General features: G+C 44.5%; 1 protein-coding gene across 1 annotated transcript; it reads left to right on the forward strand.

Moving 5' to 3' along the window:
• The first annotated feature begins 15,310 nt into the window (after nucleotides 1-15,310).
• LOC123761211 (uncharacterized) lies at nucleotides 15,311-16,073 on the forward strand. Its single transcript, XM_045747156.1, has 2 exons — nucleotides 15,311-15,338; nucleotides 15,691-16,073. Exons 1-2 carry the CDS (start codon nucleotides 15,311-15,313, stop codon nucleotides 16,071-16,073), a joined length of 411 nt encoding a protein of 136 aa, XP_045603112.1.
• Nucleotides 16,074-17,512: the final 1,439 nt, after the last annotated feature.

A 17,512-nucleotide genomic window follows, 5' to 3' on the forward strand; every position in this document is an offset into this window, starting at 1 on the left:
TACATTCTCACCACCACAACCCACCACCACCATCACTTAGGGATCACCACACTTAATCAATACCCTCACCACCGATACCATCTGTTCCAAGACTATTTACCCCTACCAGAATAGTTCTCCACCCCTCACTATAACGTCTTATACACACCAGTGGTGGTAGTGGTGATGGTGGTGGTGGTGGTGGTTGCACCCGAGGGCCACTATAACAAGGTGTTAACCCGAGGGCCACTATAACAAGGTGTTAACTTTGTTAACCACTATAACAAGTTATCCACCCCTCACTATAACGTCTTATACACACCAGTGGTGGTAGTGGTGATGGTGTTGCTGGTGGTGGTGGTAGTGGTGGTGGTGGTGGTGGTGGTAGTGGTAGCACCCGAGGGCCACTATAACAAGGTGTTAACAACTAGGGAGCTCCACAAGTCCCATTTCCTCAATCCGAGTCAATTACGCCTTCAGACCCTTTGCCCGTCCAGCAGGCAGTAACCTCAGGGCAAACGCCATTCCGGCTTCGTTTAATTGACTTTCTGCCGGCTGTTATAGCGGTCACTTATCCGGCTTTTGCTGTTTGTTTTATTAGTGGCAGATTCGATTAAAGACCTCGGCTATATCGCGTGACACAGACATAATAATAAAAAAAAAAACAAATCTTTGTTTTTGTTTTTAATCCAGGCTCTTAAAGAGGGAGTATTTTTGCACCCTTGTCTCTTCAATTTGAAGAAGTTCCCCCTCCTCTCTGATCTACCCATGCAAGGAGCGGGAAAGAAAACGAGAATAATTACAGCTTTACAAAATTACGGAAGATAGTGACAAGGAAGTCCAAATGAGAATGATGATAACGATAATTTGCTTAAGGTAATCACCAGTCGGTGACTCCTTTCCTTTGCCCCTTCAACACACCTCCCCCCCCTCTCACCCCCCCCTCTAGACCCTCCTTACGCACTCTTCCCCCTTCCCCCACTCCATCAGAGTGGCCCCCCACCCCTTTACAAGTTCGTCCTCCACTCGACAGGTCGAGGAAGGGCCCACCAGGAGACTCTATAGGTCTCATAGACACAAGAGGAAAATCCCAATAACGAGTTGTTATTCATCCTATTAACGTGATACCACTGTTCTCCATCCTGCCTGTCAGGGAGAACAGTGAGCAACCTCACCATGAATAACACTCGCTGATGATTGGTATCTGACAAGATCACGTCACGTTTAATAAGACACACAGAATTAAATGTGTATGTTTCAGTCCTTGTCATCATTAATCAACATCGTTCAGTGGTGACGAAATGGGAATTAATCCCAAGATATATATATATATATATATATATATATATATATATATATATATATATATATATATATATATATATATATATATATATATATATATATATATATATAAAACTAGTTGCATATTTGCATATTGTCCTGGGGACCATTCAGGCTTGTTCGCATATATATATATATATATATATGTCGTACCTAGTAGCCAGAATGCACTTCTCGGCCTACTATGCAAGGCCAGATTTGCCTAATAAGCCAAGTTTTCCTGAATTAATATATTATCTCAAATTTTTTTCTTATGAAATGATAAAGCTACCCATTTCATTATGTATGAGGTCAATTTTTTTTATTGGAGTTAAAATTAACGTAGATATATGACCGAACCTAACCAACCCTATCTAACCTAACCTAACCTATCTTTATAGGTTAGGTTGGGTTAGGTAGCCAAAAATGTTAGGTTAGGTAGGTTAGGTAGTCGAAAAACCATTAATTCATGAAAACTTGGCTTATTAGGCAAATTGGGCCTTGCATAGTAGGCTTAGAAGTGCGTTCTGGCTACTAGGTACGACATATATATATATATATATATATATATATATATATATATATATATATATATATATATATATATATATATATATATATTATATATATATATATATATATATACATATATATATATATATATTTATATATAAGATATATCTCTCCGTCAGCACTTCACGTTTCTTAATGTCTCAAGGCAACGGCAGAGACGTCGGTGAAAGGAATATAAGAATATAAAAAAGGAATATAAAATATAAGAATATCAACAATTCCACGAGAATTGGCCACTGGTACAATCGAACAAGCCAAGAAGAATGATCACACACACATTTCTACAACATTGTAACTATAAACTGAAGTACCATGGTTTCTTCCCCCACCCCTTTTTGGGGGGGTTCGCCACCTAAGGTTAAAATTAAGAGCGCTCTCACTCTAAGCTTAAACTGAGCTCTCTGGTGAATGAATCAACTCGAGGCTTGTGTTTTAAGCCTTCATCAACCCGGACAAAGGCCCATTTATACTCACTCTTCCTCCTCTGCCACGTTATCGCCTCTCTAATGGAGGAGTGTTTTGTATCAGCTCGGTGTGTGGGACGTGCCCTCTCTCTTACAGTACCCTGGGGGTGGTGTCACTACCGTGGGACGTGCCCTCTCTTACAGTACCCTGGGGGTGGTGTCACTACTGTGGGACGTGCCCTCTCTTACAGTACCCTGGGGGTGGTGTCACTACTGTGGGACGTGCCCTCTCTTACAGTACCCTGGGGGTGGTGTCACTACCGTGGGACGTGCCCTCTCTTACAGTACCCTGGGGGTGGTGTCACTACCGTGGGACGTGCCCTCTCTTACAGTACCCTGGGGGTGGTGTCACTACCGTGGGACGTGCCCTCTCTTACAGTACCCTGGGGGTGGTGTCACTACCGTGGGACGTGCCCTCTCTTACAGTACCCTGGGGGTGGTGTCACTAGCGTGGGACGTGCTATGTAACTAATCAGTGTTTACCCATCACTGAGCGGAGGTCTAAAGCTCCATATATATTACCTCCCTTCCAGTACCCAGAGGGGGTAGGGAGTGGCAGGGGGTATAGTGTGGGTAGAACTACCACCGTGGGACACATATACCTTCCTCCAGACCTCTTCCCCCTCCTCCTCCTCTTCCCCCCCTTGGGATAGTCTTCGTCCACTGTGGGACGTTGGCCACTCCCCCTGTGAAAAAAAGGCCCAAGCGGCTCAACAACCATTAAAAGTGTGAATTTTAAGTGTGATAACTCACCAGGGATGGAAAATAAGGCCACTTGGAATCAGTTTGTTGAGGAAGTGAAATTATTTGCATTTTTTTTTTTTTTTGTTTTTTAAAACGACAATTCGTGGGAAGCACTTCACACTTAATTGCTTGAGGGGGGGAGGGGGGATGGGGGTGGGGGGGTTGCTACTGGGGTTGTTTGAGTGGCGTTTAACGAGGGTTCGTTTTTCGTGAGGGAGACTTTGGGAGGGAGGTTTTGTGGTGAGTCTGTGGGGTTTAGGAGGGGGGGGGGGGGGTTTGAAGGATTGGGTTAGAGGGTTTTGGTTGGGATTGTGGGATGTTGTTTGTGGGGGGGGGGGTGAAGGATGGCTTGGTATGGGGTTAAGGTTATATATATATATATATATATATATATATATATATATATATATATATATATATATATATATATATATATATATAGTGAGGTTATTATTCATTCCACTATATAACCCCTATTAACCTTTGGAGGGTTATTAAGGCTTCTACAAGACTCTGTTGACCAAACAGTAAGCAGACACAGTGGAGGAACAGGGTGATAGTGGTGGTGACAATATTACTGGTCATAGTTGGGGGTAGTAGTGACGAGAGTGATGGTGGTGGTGGTGATTATGGTGGTGATGGTGATGGTGGTGGTGGTGATTATGGTGGTGATGGTGATGGTGGTGGTGGTGATTATGGTGGTGATGGTGATGGTGGTGATGGTGCAACTAGTTAGAGTAACGAGGTGCTTTAGAGACACATCAAACAAGCCAAAATAATGGCTACTTAGTCACATATGGGAGGAACCATTCAAACCAGCCCAAGAAGCTGGGTTGAGTCAGAATAATGCCTGAGTTCAATCCCCCATTGATCAAGTGAGAGGAAGCAAAATAGAAGGATGCTGCTATAACCGGAGATGTCAGCATCCATTGTTCGGAGATGCGACGAGTCAGATTGATGGCCCCAGGTGCCCCCAGATGACTACGAGAGGCAGGGGGAGGAGGGGGGAGGGGGGATGGGGGGGATGGGGGGGATGGGGGATGGGGGGGATGGGGGGGATGGGGGGATGGGGATAGTAAACATGACGAGCCTCAGGTAAGCACAGCCTTTGCTCTAACACATAAATTGCCACCTTTCAGTGACGCAATTTCCTCAAGGAGTCATCTTTACCGTGGAGCTGTGACCTCCTCGTTTACAGGGGTGACGGGTCAGACACGGCACGGCAGAGGGAAAAGGTATATATATGCCCCTTATAGGTTATACCGCTGGCACGGAGACACGGGTGGTATAGGCACGGAGATATTGGTATAGACACTGCAGCTTTGGTAGTCAGGGTATAAGGGGCTCTTCTTCGAGTATATCTCAAGGGTTCGGTTGCATATTCAAGTCATCAATTGACTGAGCAATTGGTGGAGTGTTTCGGGTCCTGGAACGTCGTCCCAAGTGTTCTACCTGCCCTCCTTCGCTCCCTTAAGTGCCCTCCTTCGCTCCCTTAGTGCCCTCCCTCACTCCCTTAAGTGCCCTCCTTCGCTCCCTTAAGTGCCCTCCTTCGCTCCCTTAGTGCCCTCCCTCACTCCCTTAAGTGCCCTCCTTCGCTCCCTTAAGTGCCCTCCTTCGCTCCCTTAGTGCCCTCCCTCACTCCCTTAGTGCCCTCCTTCGCTCCCTTAGTGCGCTCCCTCACCCCCTTAGTGCCCTCCCTCACCCCCTTAGTGCCCTCCCTCACCCCCTTAGTGCCCTCCTTCGCTCCCTTAGTGCCCTCCCTCACCCCCTTAGTGCCCTCCCTCACTCCCTTAGTGCCCTCCCTCACTCCCTTAGTGCCCTCCCTCACCCCCTTAGTGCCCTCCTTCGCTCCCTTAGTGCCCTCCCTCACCCCCTTAGTGCCCTCCCTCACCCCCTTAGTGCCCTCCCTCACTCCCTTAGTGCCCTCCTTCGCTCCCTTAGTGCGCTCCCTCACCCCCTTAGTGCCCTCCCTCACTCCCTTAGTGCCCTCCTTCGCTCCCTTAGTGCCCTCCCTCACTCCCTTAGTGCCCCCCTCACCCCATGAGTCCTCCTCCCCCACCCCTAAGAATCCTCCTCTACCCCCACCTACCTAAATAATTTCACGTCTTTCCCCCTTCCCCCCCCCATACCTTCCCCCCCCTCCCTCTATCATCATTAACACTAGCAGGACAAGGCAACTTATTGCAATCAACACATAATTCTCTTGCAACTTCCCCCTCCCCCCTCCCAACTTCCCCCTCCCCCCTCCCCATAACAAAAATATCAGCACTCTTGCCTCAGTCATTTTATCAACATCGCAAGCGAAGATTGAAAGCCCAGTTGCTATTGTGTTCTATAATTCCTTGTACACTGCTTTTTCTTTCTTTGCCCCCGCCCCTAGAGGAGCCCTCCGGCACCGCCTTCCTCAAGCCGGATGTTGGGAATAAACCCAATTTCTTGTTTTCACAGCTGAGGCAGTAATGGGCGCAGTCTTCGCTATAGCCGTGAAATAAAGCTGAAAATTCCCGTTGTCGAGCACCGGAGGGTGACACCATCTGAAATTGGGTCCGCGATGATGATGATGGTGGTGATGATGATGATGACACGACGATGAATGTGATGGTGAACGAGCTGTCGTATGATTGGCGAGCGGGAAAGGAATTAAATGCTCATTCCAGGAAGGTGTATGTTCGCTAGGTCTTCATTGGTGTGTGTGTGTGTGTGTGTGTGTGTGTGTGTGTGTGTGTGTGTGTGTGTGTGTGTGTGTGTGTGTGTGTAGATTATGATTTTGACAACGAATCTTCTTTTCATTTCTTACATTCTTCCTCACGAGGGAACAACAACAACAACAAAAAGTTCTGCAAAGCTCATTTGAATTAATGAGTCTGAATTGGATCACTGAGGAACAACTTAGCATCTTCAGAGGCAAAGGGAAAGTCAAAATATAATATATATATATATATATATATATATATATATATATATATATATATATATATATATATATATATATATATATATATATATATATTAGTGGTCATAGTGGGGGCATATGACATATATAGTCATATATATGTCATCATATGATATATAATGTCATATCTTTCTTCACTTTGGCAGGAAGCTTAACAAATTATCGGTACAATGTTCATTTTATAATTTCATTGTTCCTGGCGCATGTTCTTCAATAAGGATTCTTCAGTAAGTCGTACGTGGGAGAGATATTCTTCAGTAAGTCGTACGTGGGAGAGGTCTTCTTCAGTAAGTCGTACGTGGGAGAGATATTCATCAGTAAGAACTATTCCCTCTCGATAATATAATATAACTGGATGAACAGAGGCGTACAGTTAAGGACTGGCGCCTATATATATATATAGCCAACCCTCCCCGGCCAGGATACGAACCCAGGCCAAATCGCTCGCGAAGCGCCGGGCGAGTGTCTTATACCACTGCGCCACAGAGACCTCGCCCCAGGGGAAGAGGATCAGGCGTGTATATGGGGGTTCGAATGTGGTTTTTGAGTGTGTGGGGGTGTGATCGTCTGTGGGTGCCCTGCTGGGTGGGGTGGGTGGGTGGAGGGGTAACTAACATGGGGTGTGTGTGTGGGGGTGGTCATCCAATGCTGTATAATCTTCATCTCTACTCCCACCCCACTCCCACCCCACTCCCACCCCACACTGGACACAGCTACACACAAAATACCAACAACGGCGCATCGTCTCGCCTTTGCACGTCTGAGTAATGACTGATAATGGCCAACATTAGCAGGTGAAGCAGGCCAGTGGTGGGGAGGGCGAAGCAGGCCAGTGGTGGGAAGGATGAGGCAGGCTGGCCTGCCCCAAGCGAAGATGACACACTGCTCGTCAGACACAAATCGTGACATGCCCTTTACAGGCTGTGAGAGGCAGCTTACAGGCTGCGAGAGGCAGCTTACAGACTGTGAGAGGTAGCTTACAGGCTGTGAGAGGCAGCTTACAGACTGTGAGAGGCAGCTTACAGCCTGTGGGAGGCAGCTTACAGGCTGTTAGAGGCAGCCTACAGGCTGTGAGAGGCAGCCTACAGGCTGTGAGAGGCAGCCTACAGGCTGTTAGAGGCAGCCTACAGGCTGTGAGAGGCAGCCTACAGGCTGTGGAAAGCAACGTACAATTTCTCTACTATAACCTTTCAATATACAGGTAAAAAATAATAATCCCAGCCACTTAATGTAAACAATTTTGGAGTTATATTACAAAAATTACAAAAACAAGCGAATACGAGAATTCCAGCTTCATTTGTCAGCTTCGTTTCAACACCTCTAAAGCTGGAAACAGTAAAGCAACGCAGTCAGACTTTATTAAAAAAAGCAAAAGTCACTGTTTTGCCTTCACTGCGTTATTGGAACTGGTCTTATTGTACTTTATTTGAAACCACGTTGGCAGAGGCAAGCGTGCGTGGACTAGTGGGGCTTGGGCAGGCTTGTTTCAAAATAGATTTCGTGTTGTATCAGTTACTGAGGAAAAATGGTGAGGTTTTTCATTTATATTGTAAATAGGGACGTTTAGGAAATTTATAAATGGCAAGAGTGACTAATAGGGAAAATAAGTAGGTTTGATGAATGTTATGATGATTAGTATAATTGATATTTTAGTACGGATCAATTGTGGGATAATGAGTTGATTCTTGCTCAACACTCTGCCTCACTCACACACACACTCTCACACACCTTGCCTCACATACACACTCACACACACACACTCACATCTTGCCTCACACACATACACTCACACACACACACACTCACACACACACACACACACACACACACACACACTCACATCTTGCCTCACATATACACACACACACACACACACACACACGCACTCACATCCTACCTCTCACACACACACTCACATCCTGCCTCACACACAAACACACACACACACACTCACACACAAACACACACTCACATCCTGCCTCACACACAAACACACACTCACACACACACTCATACACACACACACACTCACACCTTGGCTGAGAGGGACTGGGAGAATATTAGTAGTGTAACAACAGTTGCCCTGTTATCTAACCACGATGTAAGTGTGCTCATCACCTCAAGGAATTAGTCGTGAAGGCAATTCGAATTAGCTTGAAGATTGCTTTAATTTATTAACATGGCTTCAAGGAGAATTTTTTTTTAATTTGAGGGTCTGGATAGTACAGGAGAGTTCGTTCTCGACTCATAATCCGGAATCCCGGGTTCGAATCTCGGACGGTGATAGAAATAGGTGGCCACCCATTTTTCAGAACGTAAGAAATACCTAGAATAATAAATAAAACTGATATTAACCGGGACGCTGGTTCGATCCCCGAATTACTCCAATGATTTTCTCAATAATAATAATAATATATAAATCACAATAACGTGATATATCGCATGAACAAATCCACAATTACTAGAACGCATCTGGGAACACTAAGTACGTAAGTTCGAACCCTCAGCAAGGCTCTCGTGGATTTGTTCAAATAATAATAATAATAATAATAATAATAATAATAATAATAATAATATTAATAATAAAGAAACGAGCCAGTTAAAGGACTTCATTTTTAAGTCATTCCTTTTACCTCTAATAAATCCATATTCATTTACGGTTCCTTTAACTTGAAAACCTGTTGGGCCAGACGGTAGTTAATATGTACTAATAATTTATGAGGGCCTTTAAAATCTTCCCATAAATTATTTTTAGACAGGCTGACAGTGAAATAGTACCTAATAATAATTTAATAAAATCTCATATATTTCCGACATATAAACATTAATAATTTATACAAGAGGGAGTCACGAAGATAATTCCTCATTTCCATTTATATCTTCTTACCCTGTTTCTCATTCTTTTTGCTTTCTCCCGTCTTCTCTGGTAAATTCTATTTCTATTTATTAATTCATCTTGTCTATTTCTTGCACATCTTTCTTCTCGGGGAATAAGATGGTGAGGGATTCGCTCCCTCGTACGGGTGAAGCATCACCTGTTCATCTCCCACCTTCACAACACGAGAGTTGATGCTGCATCTGTCTTCCAACCCTTCATTTAATGACCCAGGTTATTCCTTTGACCTTTGCTAATAGTTTTAGGTAAGGGCGGCAGAGGCCTCTCTCTCTCTCTCTCTCTCTCTCTCTCTCTCTCTCTCTCTCTCTCTCTCTCATTGTGTACCAGTGCTGAATAACCTCAATAAACCCTGGACAACAGTGTATATATATATATATATATATATATATATATATATATATATATATATATATATATATATATATATATATATATATATATATATATATATTTCAGTGAATGCTAACGTGAAAAAAGCAATAAATGAAAGTAACGTTATCTTGAGGTTATCTTGAGACGATTTCGGGGCTTTAGTGTCCCCGCGGCCCGGTCCTCGATCAGGCCTCCACCCCCAGGAAGCAGCCCGTGACAGCTGACTAACACCCAGGTACCTATTTTACTGCTAGGTAACAGGGGGCATAGGGTTAAAGAAACTCTGCCTATTGTTTCTCGCTGGCGCCCTGGATCAAACCCGGGATCACAGGATCACAAGTCCAGCGTGCTGTCCGCTCGGCCGACCGGCTCCCAGTGGTAGTGGACCTCATTCCCCGATCCTGTGAGTGATAGTGAACTTCATTCCCCAATCCTGTGAGTGATAGTGAACTTCACTCCCCAATCCTGTGACTGATAGAGGACCTCATTCACCAATCCTCTGAGTGGCAGAAGACCTCATTCCCCCAATCCTGTGAGTGGTAGAGAACCTCATCTCCCAATCCTGTGAGCGTTATTGCACCCCATACCCATCCTGTGATTGGTATTGGACCCCACATACCCATCGCACGAGTGGTAGTGAAAAAAAAAAATATTAGAGGTACATAATGGGGACCCAGGAGTTCCCTCTAATTACTAACTAGGTAAGTTACAGCCGTAATGAGGTAGTTACAGCTGAAATGACGTAGTTACAGCGCTAACAAGTATACCCCCGCGGGGGGTGAGGGGGGGAAGGGGGTATTGAAGGAAACCGAACATTACAAATAAGATGCCACAGTAATTCCTCATCCGGTTCCTCCCCGGTCCGGTTCCTCCCCGGTCCGGTTCCTCCCCGGTCCGGCTCCTTCATGCGGTCCGGTTCCTCTCGGCCCTGGCTTCGGCGCGTCATTATTATTGTGTTTGTTTGGGTAATTAGTGATAATTACAGATTGTAGCGAGGCGCCTCGTCCATTGGTCTGCCCACCAGGAGATGCCCCTGCCCTCTGATGGCTTCTCGCTGCCCACCAGGAGATGCCCCTGCCCTCTGATGGCTTCCTGCTGCCCACCAGGAGATGCCCCTGCCCTCTGATGGCTTCCTGCTGCCCACCAGGAGATGCCCCTGCCCTCTGGTGGCTACCTGCTGCCCACCAGGAGATGCCCCTGCCCTCTGGAGGCTTCCTGCTGCCCACCAGGAGATGCCCTGCCCTCTGGAGACTTCCTGCTGCCCACCAGGTGATGCTCCTGCCCTCTGGAGACTTCCTGCTGCCCACCAGGAGATGCCCCTGCCCTCTAGTGGCTTCCTGCTGCCCACCAGGAGATGCCCCTGCCCTCTAGTGGCTTCCTCCTAGAGTAAAGAACCGCTCATTGGGGTATAAGGATTGTTAAGCCTAACATCCGGCAACAATCTCGGAATATCATTTCGTCTAGCGGCCGGATACCCAGTTTTACCTTACGTGTATACCTCGTTCGAGAGATGTAGATTACTCTACAATCTAACGATTGGAAAATTTCTGCCTTGTTACATAAGATACAATACTTAAGTGCGTGTCTTAAATACTTAAATACTTATCATCTACTCAGTCACTAAGAGAGCCAGATAGAAATAGATTTTAATCTACATTAATTATTAATCTAATTTAATCTACATTAATTATTTTAAGACATTTTTAAGTATTACACAGAGAAATCTCAATGGCGTGATGCATCAAATGAACAAATCCTTAGTCGACTAAGGCAGCGTCTGGGATCCTCTCGGACGTAAGTTCGAATCCTCGTCACGGCCCTTGTGGATTTGTTCACTTAAGTAGTGTGTGTGTGTGTGTGTGTGTGTGTGTGTGTGTGTGTGTGTGTGTGTGTGTGTGTCTTTCGGGCCTGACATCTAGTGGAGGAGGGAAGCGGTATTGTATCACCTCCTAGAGACCAGAGGAGACATGACCGAGAGGTGTATAGTATCCTGCCTCTCGGTGTATACTGCATATACACAGCGATTCCTTTAGTCTTGAACTATGTCCAAGACTAGAATATACACTTACCGATTTGTCTGTAAGGATACGATACCCAACACCAAACACCTTCCCCATCACCAAATGGAATATCTCTCTCTCTCTCTCTCTCTCTCTCTCTCTCTCTCTCTCTCTCTCTCTCTCTCTCTCTCTCTCTCTCTCTCTCTCTCTCTCTCTCTAGGATAGATAAAACTAGTTTCACAGACCATCTATATCTATACACAGCGAGGCGGGCATGCAGGCAGGCGCTGGCGGCTAGCAGAGCGAGGGACTCGAACCAGCAACCATCTGTTACGCGCGCGCGAGAGAGAGAGAGAGAGAGAGAGAGAGAGAGAGAGAGAGAGAGAGAGAGAGAGAGAGAGAGAGAGAGAGAGAGAGAGAGAGAGAGAGAGAGAGATGAGCGGCTGATAACCAACACCCCAGCCGTCCAGATTAAGGACCAAACTATTGCAGATGACCGAGAATTACAGAGAAGACGGACTAGCTCCCCCCACCCCCCACACCCCCTCGCTCCCCCCCCATCTCCCCACACCCCCCCACTCACCCCCCTACACCCCCCCACACTACCAGGCCTTTACACGAAGACGGTAAATTACGTCTACTCTCAGATTATCACACGTTCGTTCGGCTGATTGAGGAGAAGGAAGAGTAGGGAGAAGAGGAGAGAGAGAGAGAGAGAGAGAGAGAGAGAGAGAGAGAGAGAGAGAGAGAGAGAGAGAGAGAGAGAGAGAGAGAGAGAGAGAGAGAGAGAGAGAGAGAGAATTGGGTATAGAGATGGATGTAAAAAAATGTTGTTGTCCCAAAAATTGCTGATTTCAGATAAAAATAAAGTCATGAGGGAGACTTAAGAGAAACCCACACTATAGCACCCAACCCGCACTCTGAACACTCTACAACACAATACAACACAATACAACACTCTGGACACACACTACAACACAATACAACACTCTGAACACTCTACAACACAATACAACACTCTGAACACTCTACAACACAATACAACACTCTGAACACTCTACAACACAATACAACACTCTGGACACACACTACAACACAATACAACACTCTAAACACACTACAACACAATACAACACTCTGAACACACTACAACACAATACAACACTCTGAACACTCTACAACACAATACAACACTCTAAACACACTACAACACAATACAACACTCTGGACACACACTACAACACAATACAACACTCTAAACACACTACAACACAATACAACACTCTGAACACTCTACAACACAATACAACACTCTGGACACACACTACAACACAATACAACACTCTGGACACACACTACAACACAATACAACACTCTGGACACACACTACAACACAATACAACACTCTGGACACACACTACAACACAATACAACACTCTGGACACACACTACAACACAATACAACACTCTGGACACACACTACAACACAATACAACACTCTGGACACACACTACAACACAATACAACACTCTGGACACTCTACAACACAATACAACACTCTGGACACACACTACAACACAATACAACACTCTGGACACACACTACAACACAATACAACACTCTGAACACTCTACAACACAATACAACACTCTGGACACACACTACAACACAATACAACACTCTGGACACACACTACAACACAATACAACACTCTGGACACACTCTACAACACAATACAACACTCTGGACACACACTACAACACAATACAACACTCTGGACACACACTACAACACAATACAACACTCTAAACACACTACAACACAATACAACACTCTGGACACACACTACAACACAATACAACACTCTGGACACACACAACAACACAATACAACACTCTAAACACACTACAACACAATACAACACTCTGGACACACACTACAACACAATACAACACTCTGGACACACACAACAACACAATACAACACTCTAAACACACTACAACACAATACAACACTCTGGACACACACTACAACACAATACAACACTCTAAACACACTACAACACCCTTCGCAAATAATTGTATTAAACAAAATTGTAAACATAAATGAAAAGCAGTTGATGTAGAAGACTAAGGGCCAAATATAAACACATGTGGGTTAAAAAAAACAGCAATAAATAAATAAATAAATCAATAAATGAAAAAGTATCATCGACGACCGGGCCGCGGGGACACTAAGCCCCGGAAGCACCTCAAGGTAGCCTCAAGGTACACTACCAGGTTGGATCCCCATCTACACCCAGCTCCACACCCCTCACCCACCCACGCTAAGACCACCGTCTACACCCTAAAACATTACTGTTTACACCCTAAAACATTACTGTCTACACCCTAAAACATTACCGTCTACACCCTAAAACATTACTGTCTACACCCTTAAACATTACTGTCTACACCCTAAAACATTACTGTCTACACCCTAAAACATTACTGTCTACACCCTAAAACATTACTGTCTACACCCTTAAACATTACTGTCTACACCCTAAAACATTACTGTCTACACCCTAAAACATTACTGTCTACACCCTTAAACATTACTGTCTACACCCTGAAACATTACTGTCTACACCCTAAAACATTACTGTCTACACCCTAAAACATTACTGTCTACACCCTTAAACATTACTGTCTACACCCTTAAACATTACTGTCTACACCCTAAAACATTACTGTCTACACCCTAAAACATTACCGTCTACACCCTAAAACATTACTGTCTACACCCTAAAACATTACTGTCTACACCCTTAAACATTACCGTCTACACCCTAAAACATTACTGTCTACACCCTAAAACATTACTGTCTACACCCTAAAACATTACTGTCTACACCCTAAAACATTACCGTCTACACCCTAAAACATTACTGTCTACACCCTAAAACATTACTGTCTACACCCTAAAACATTACTGTCTACACCCTAAAACATTACTGTCTACACCCTAAAACATTACTGTCTACACCCTAAAACATTACTGTCTACACCCTAAAACATTACCGTCTACACCCTAAAACATTACTGTCTACACCCTAAAACATTACTGTCTACACCCTTAAACATTACCGTCTACACCCTAAAACATTACTGTCTACACCCTAAAACATTACTGTCTACACCCTAAAACATTACTGTCTACACCCTAAAACATTACCGTCTACACCCTAAAACATTACTGTCTACACCCTAAAACATTACTGTCTACACCCTAAAACATTACTGTCTACACCCTAAAACATTACTGTCTACACCCTAAAACATTACTGTCTACACCCTGAAACATTACCGTCTACACCCTAAAACATTACTGTCTACACCCTAAAACATTACTGTCTACACCCTAAAACATTACTGTCTACACCCTAAAACATTACCGTCTACACCCTAAAACATTACTGTCTACACCCTAAAACATTACTGTCTACACCCTTAAACATTACCGTCTACACCCTAAAACATTACTGTCTACACCCTAAAACATTACTGTCTACACCCTAAAACATTACTGTCTACACCCTAAAACATTACCGTCTACACCCTAAAACATTACTGTCTACACCCTAAAACATTACTGTCTACACCCTAAAACATTACTGTCTACACCCTAAAACATTACTGTCTACACCCTAAAACATTACTGTCTACACCCTGAAACATTACCGTCTACACATAACACACACCCCATCTACACCCTAAAACATTACCGTCTACACCCTGAAACATTACCGTCTACACATAACACACACCCCATCTACACCCTGAAACATTACCGTCTACACATAACACACACCCCATCTACTCCCCAGCCCTTCACACACGACACTTTACCGTCCTCGCCCTCCTTAAAAAAACAACTTAAAGTTAACCCTAAGAGGAGGAAATTGTAATAAGAAAAGTGAGTGTTGGTCATCAGAGAAGCCAAGATGTGCCATCAGCGATAACCAATGGCCCTGGATGATGATAGTGATGAAGGTGATGATAGCCTTCGCCGTGTCATCACCTCCACACCTTCCCCCTCCACCCCCAACCCACCGGCGCTTCGACTCGCCAATCATCAACCCCCCCACCCCACTCCACCACCCTTAACCCCCCCCCCTCTATCTCTCCTTCATAACCCCTCCCGGCACCACAACACTATCATCACCACTACCATCACAATCATCACCGCTATCATCACGTCTAGGGGGTAGGGGGGGTGGGGGGCATCAATGCCTAGCACACACACGCTGTCTTTACTGCTATCGACACATTACTCCCACTCCCATCTCACCTCTCTCCTGTGATCACCGCTACACTCTCTTATCGCCCCTCACCATCAACCAAGACACCATCGCCCCTCACCATCAACCAAGACACCATCGCCCTCACCATCAACCAAGACACCATCGCCCTCACCATCAACCAAGACACCATCGCCCTCACCATCAACCAAGACACCATCGCCCCTCACCATCAACCAAGACACCATCGCCCTCACCATCAACCAAGACACCATCGCCCTCACCATCAACCAAGACACCATCGCCCTCACCATCAACCAAGACACCATCGCCCTCACCATCAACCAAGACACCATCGCCCCTCACCATCAACCAAGACACCATCGCCCTCACCATCAACCAAGACACCATCGCCCTCACCATCAACCAAGACACCATCGCCCTCACCATCAACCAAGACACCATCGCCATGGCATATTGCATATAGCATTGAGCAGCAACACCACAACACAGCCACACAGGCGCCAGCAACACCCCAACATAGCTATGTTGTGGCTGTGTTCTACCAGCAACACCCCAACATAGCCACACAAGCACTACATCATTATATTGATAAAAACAAACATGAATGGTATGTCATAGACACAATATCATATTCAATGGTATGTCATAGACACAATATCATATCATTCAATGGTATGTCATAGACACAATATCATATCATTCAATGGTATGTCATAGACCCAATATCATATCATTCAATGGTATGACATTGGTCACAAATCGTCCGGACCCTCACTTAACGGGTGCACCCAACCCAGTCAGACTGACCCACGACCAGCCTATGCACGTCCCAGCCCTTAGACTATTCACCCTACAAAGTTAGGCAAGACTATAGGCACCATAAGCGTCGGGCCACCAATCTTAGATAGACAGACATTCTCTCTTTTTATATATAATATATATACACATGTGTGGGGAACCACAGTGAAAATGGGAAGGTTGTTGTTGTTAAAGATTCACTACCTGGAACAAAATTCCAAGTAGCACGGGCTATGGTGAGCCCGTAGTACCTTTTTTTTTTATTTGGGAAGGGAGCTAAAACGTTTTCGACTGTTCACGTCTTCATAAGTTAAAAAAAAATAGTTTTAGTTTCTTTTCCATTTCACTGTTGGGCATCACTAGATGCCCCACTTCACTGTTGGGCATGAACCGACCTAACTAGAACCCCAGTTCAAATCACCTCATGGTCCAAAAATGATTTTCTCATTGATATATATATATATATATATATATATATATATATATATATATATATATATATATATATATATATATATATATATATATATATGCCACTGTGAACTTATTTTCCGGGATCTGAATAATCAGAAAAAAAGGCTGTGAACATCGTTATTCAAAGACCAGAGTGTATAGGCTGGCCAAGCGTAAAAATCCTGGTTGGGCATCAGTTTGGGTCTCCAAAACTTCACAGTGAATTCCGTAGAGTTCCGCGTAGGTCGGCATTTTTGTCCCATCGTGGCTGAGTGGGTTAAGACTAGGAAACTAGGAAACTAGGAATCACTAGACTGTTCAAGTTACCTTATTGCTCCAGAATGATTTCCTCATATATGTATGTATGAGTACATACATATATGGCTAGTTGGAATTGCATTTCACCTTTGTAAACGGACATTAATCACATAATGTATATAGAGCACACTTCAAACACTGTTTATATAGGACAGACGGAAATTGTATGGATTTACGTAGGTTAGATTAGCATTTTAAAAGCACTACAATCACCTTCTGTGGTTGATTGTTCAATAAATCACTGAACTATGTGTATACCAGATCTCTAACTCTGTCCATGGAAGACAGAAGAAAATGTATATATTCTGGTTAGAAAATGTATATATGCCCCAT

This window comes from Procambarus clarkii, chromosome 41 (genome assembly GCF_040958095.1).
Source record: "Procambarus clarkii isolate CNS0578487 chromosome 41, FALCON_Pclarkii_2.0, whole genome shotgun sequence".
Lineage (NCBI taxonomy): Eukaryota > Metazoa > Arthropoda > Malacostraca > Decapoda > Cambaridae > Procambarus > Procambarus clarkii.

What these genes read in the sequence shown, in the direction of transcription:
- LOC123761211 (XM_045747156.1), top strand. Translation starts at nt 15,311, where the DNA reads ATGGCCCTGGATGATGATAGTGATGAAG. An exon ending in GGATGATGATAGTGATGAAG is followed by an intron (nt 15,339 to 15,690) that starts GTGATGATAGCC and finishes CCATCAACCAAG; the next exon opens with ACACCATCGCCCCTCACCAT.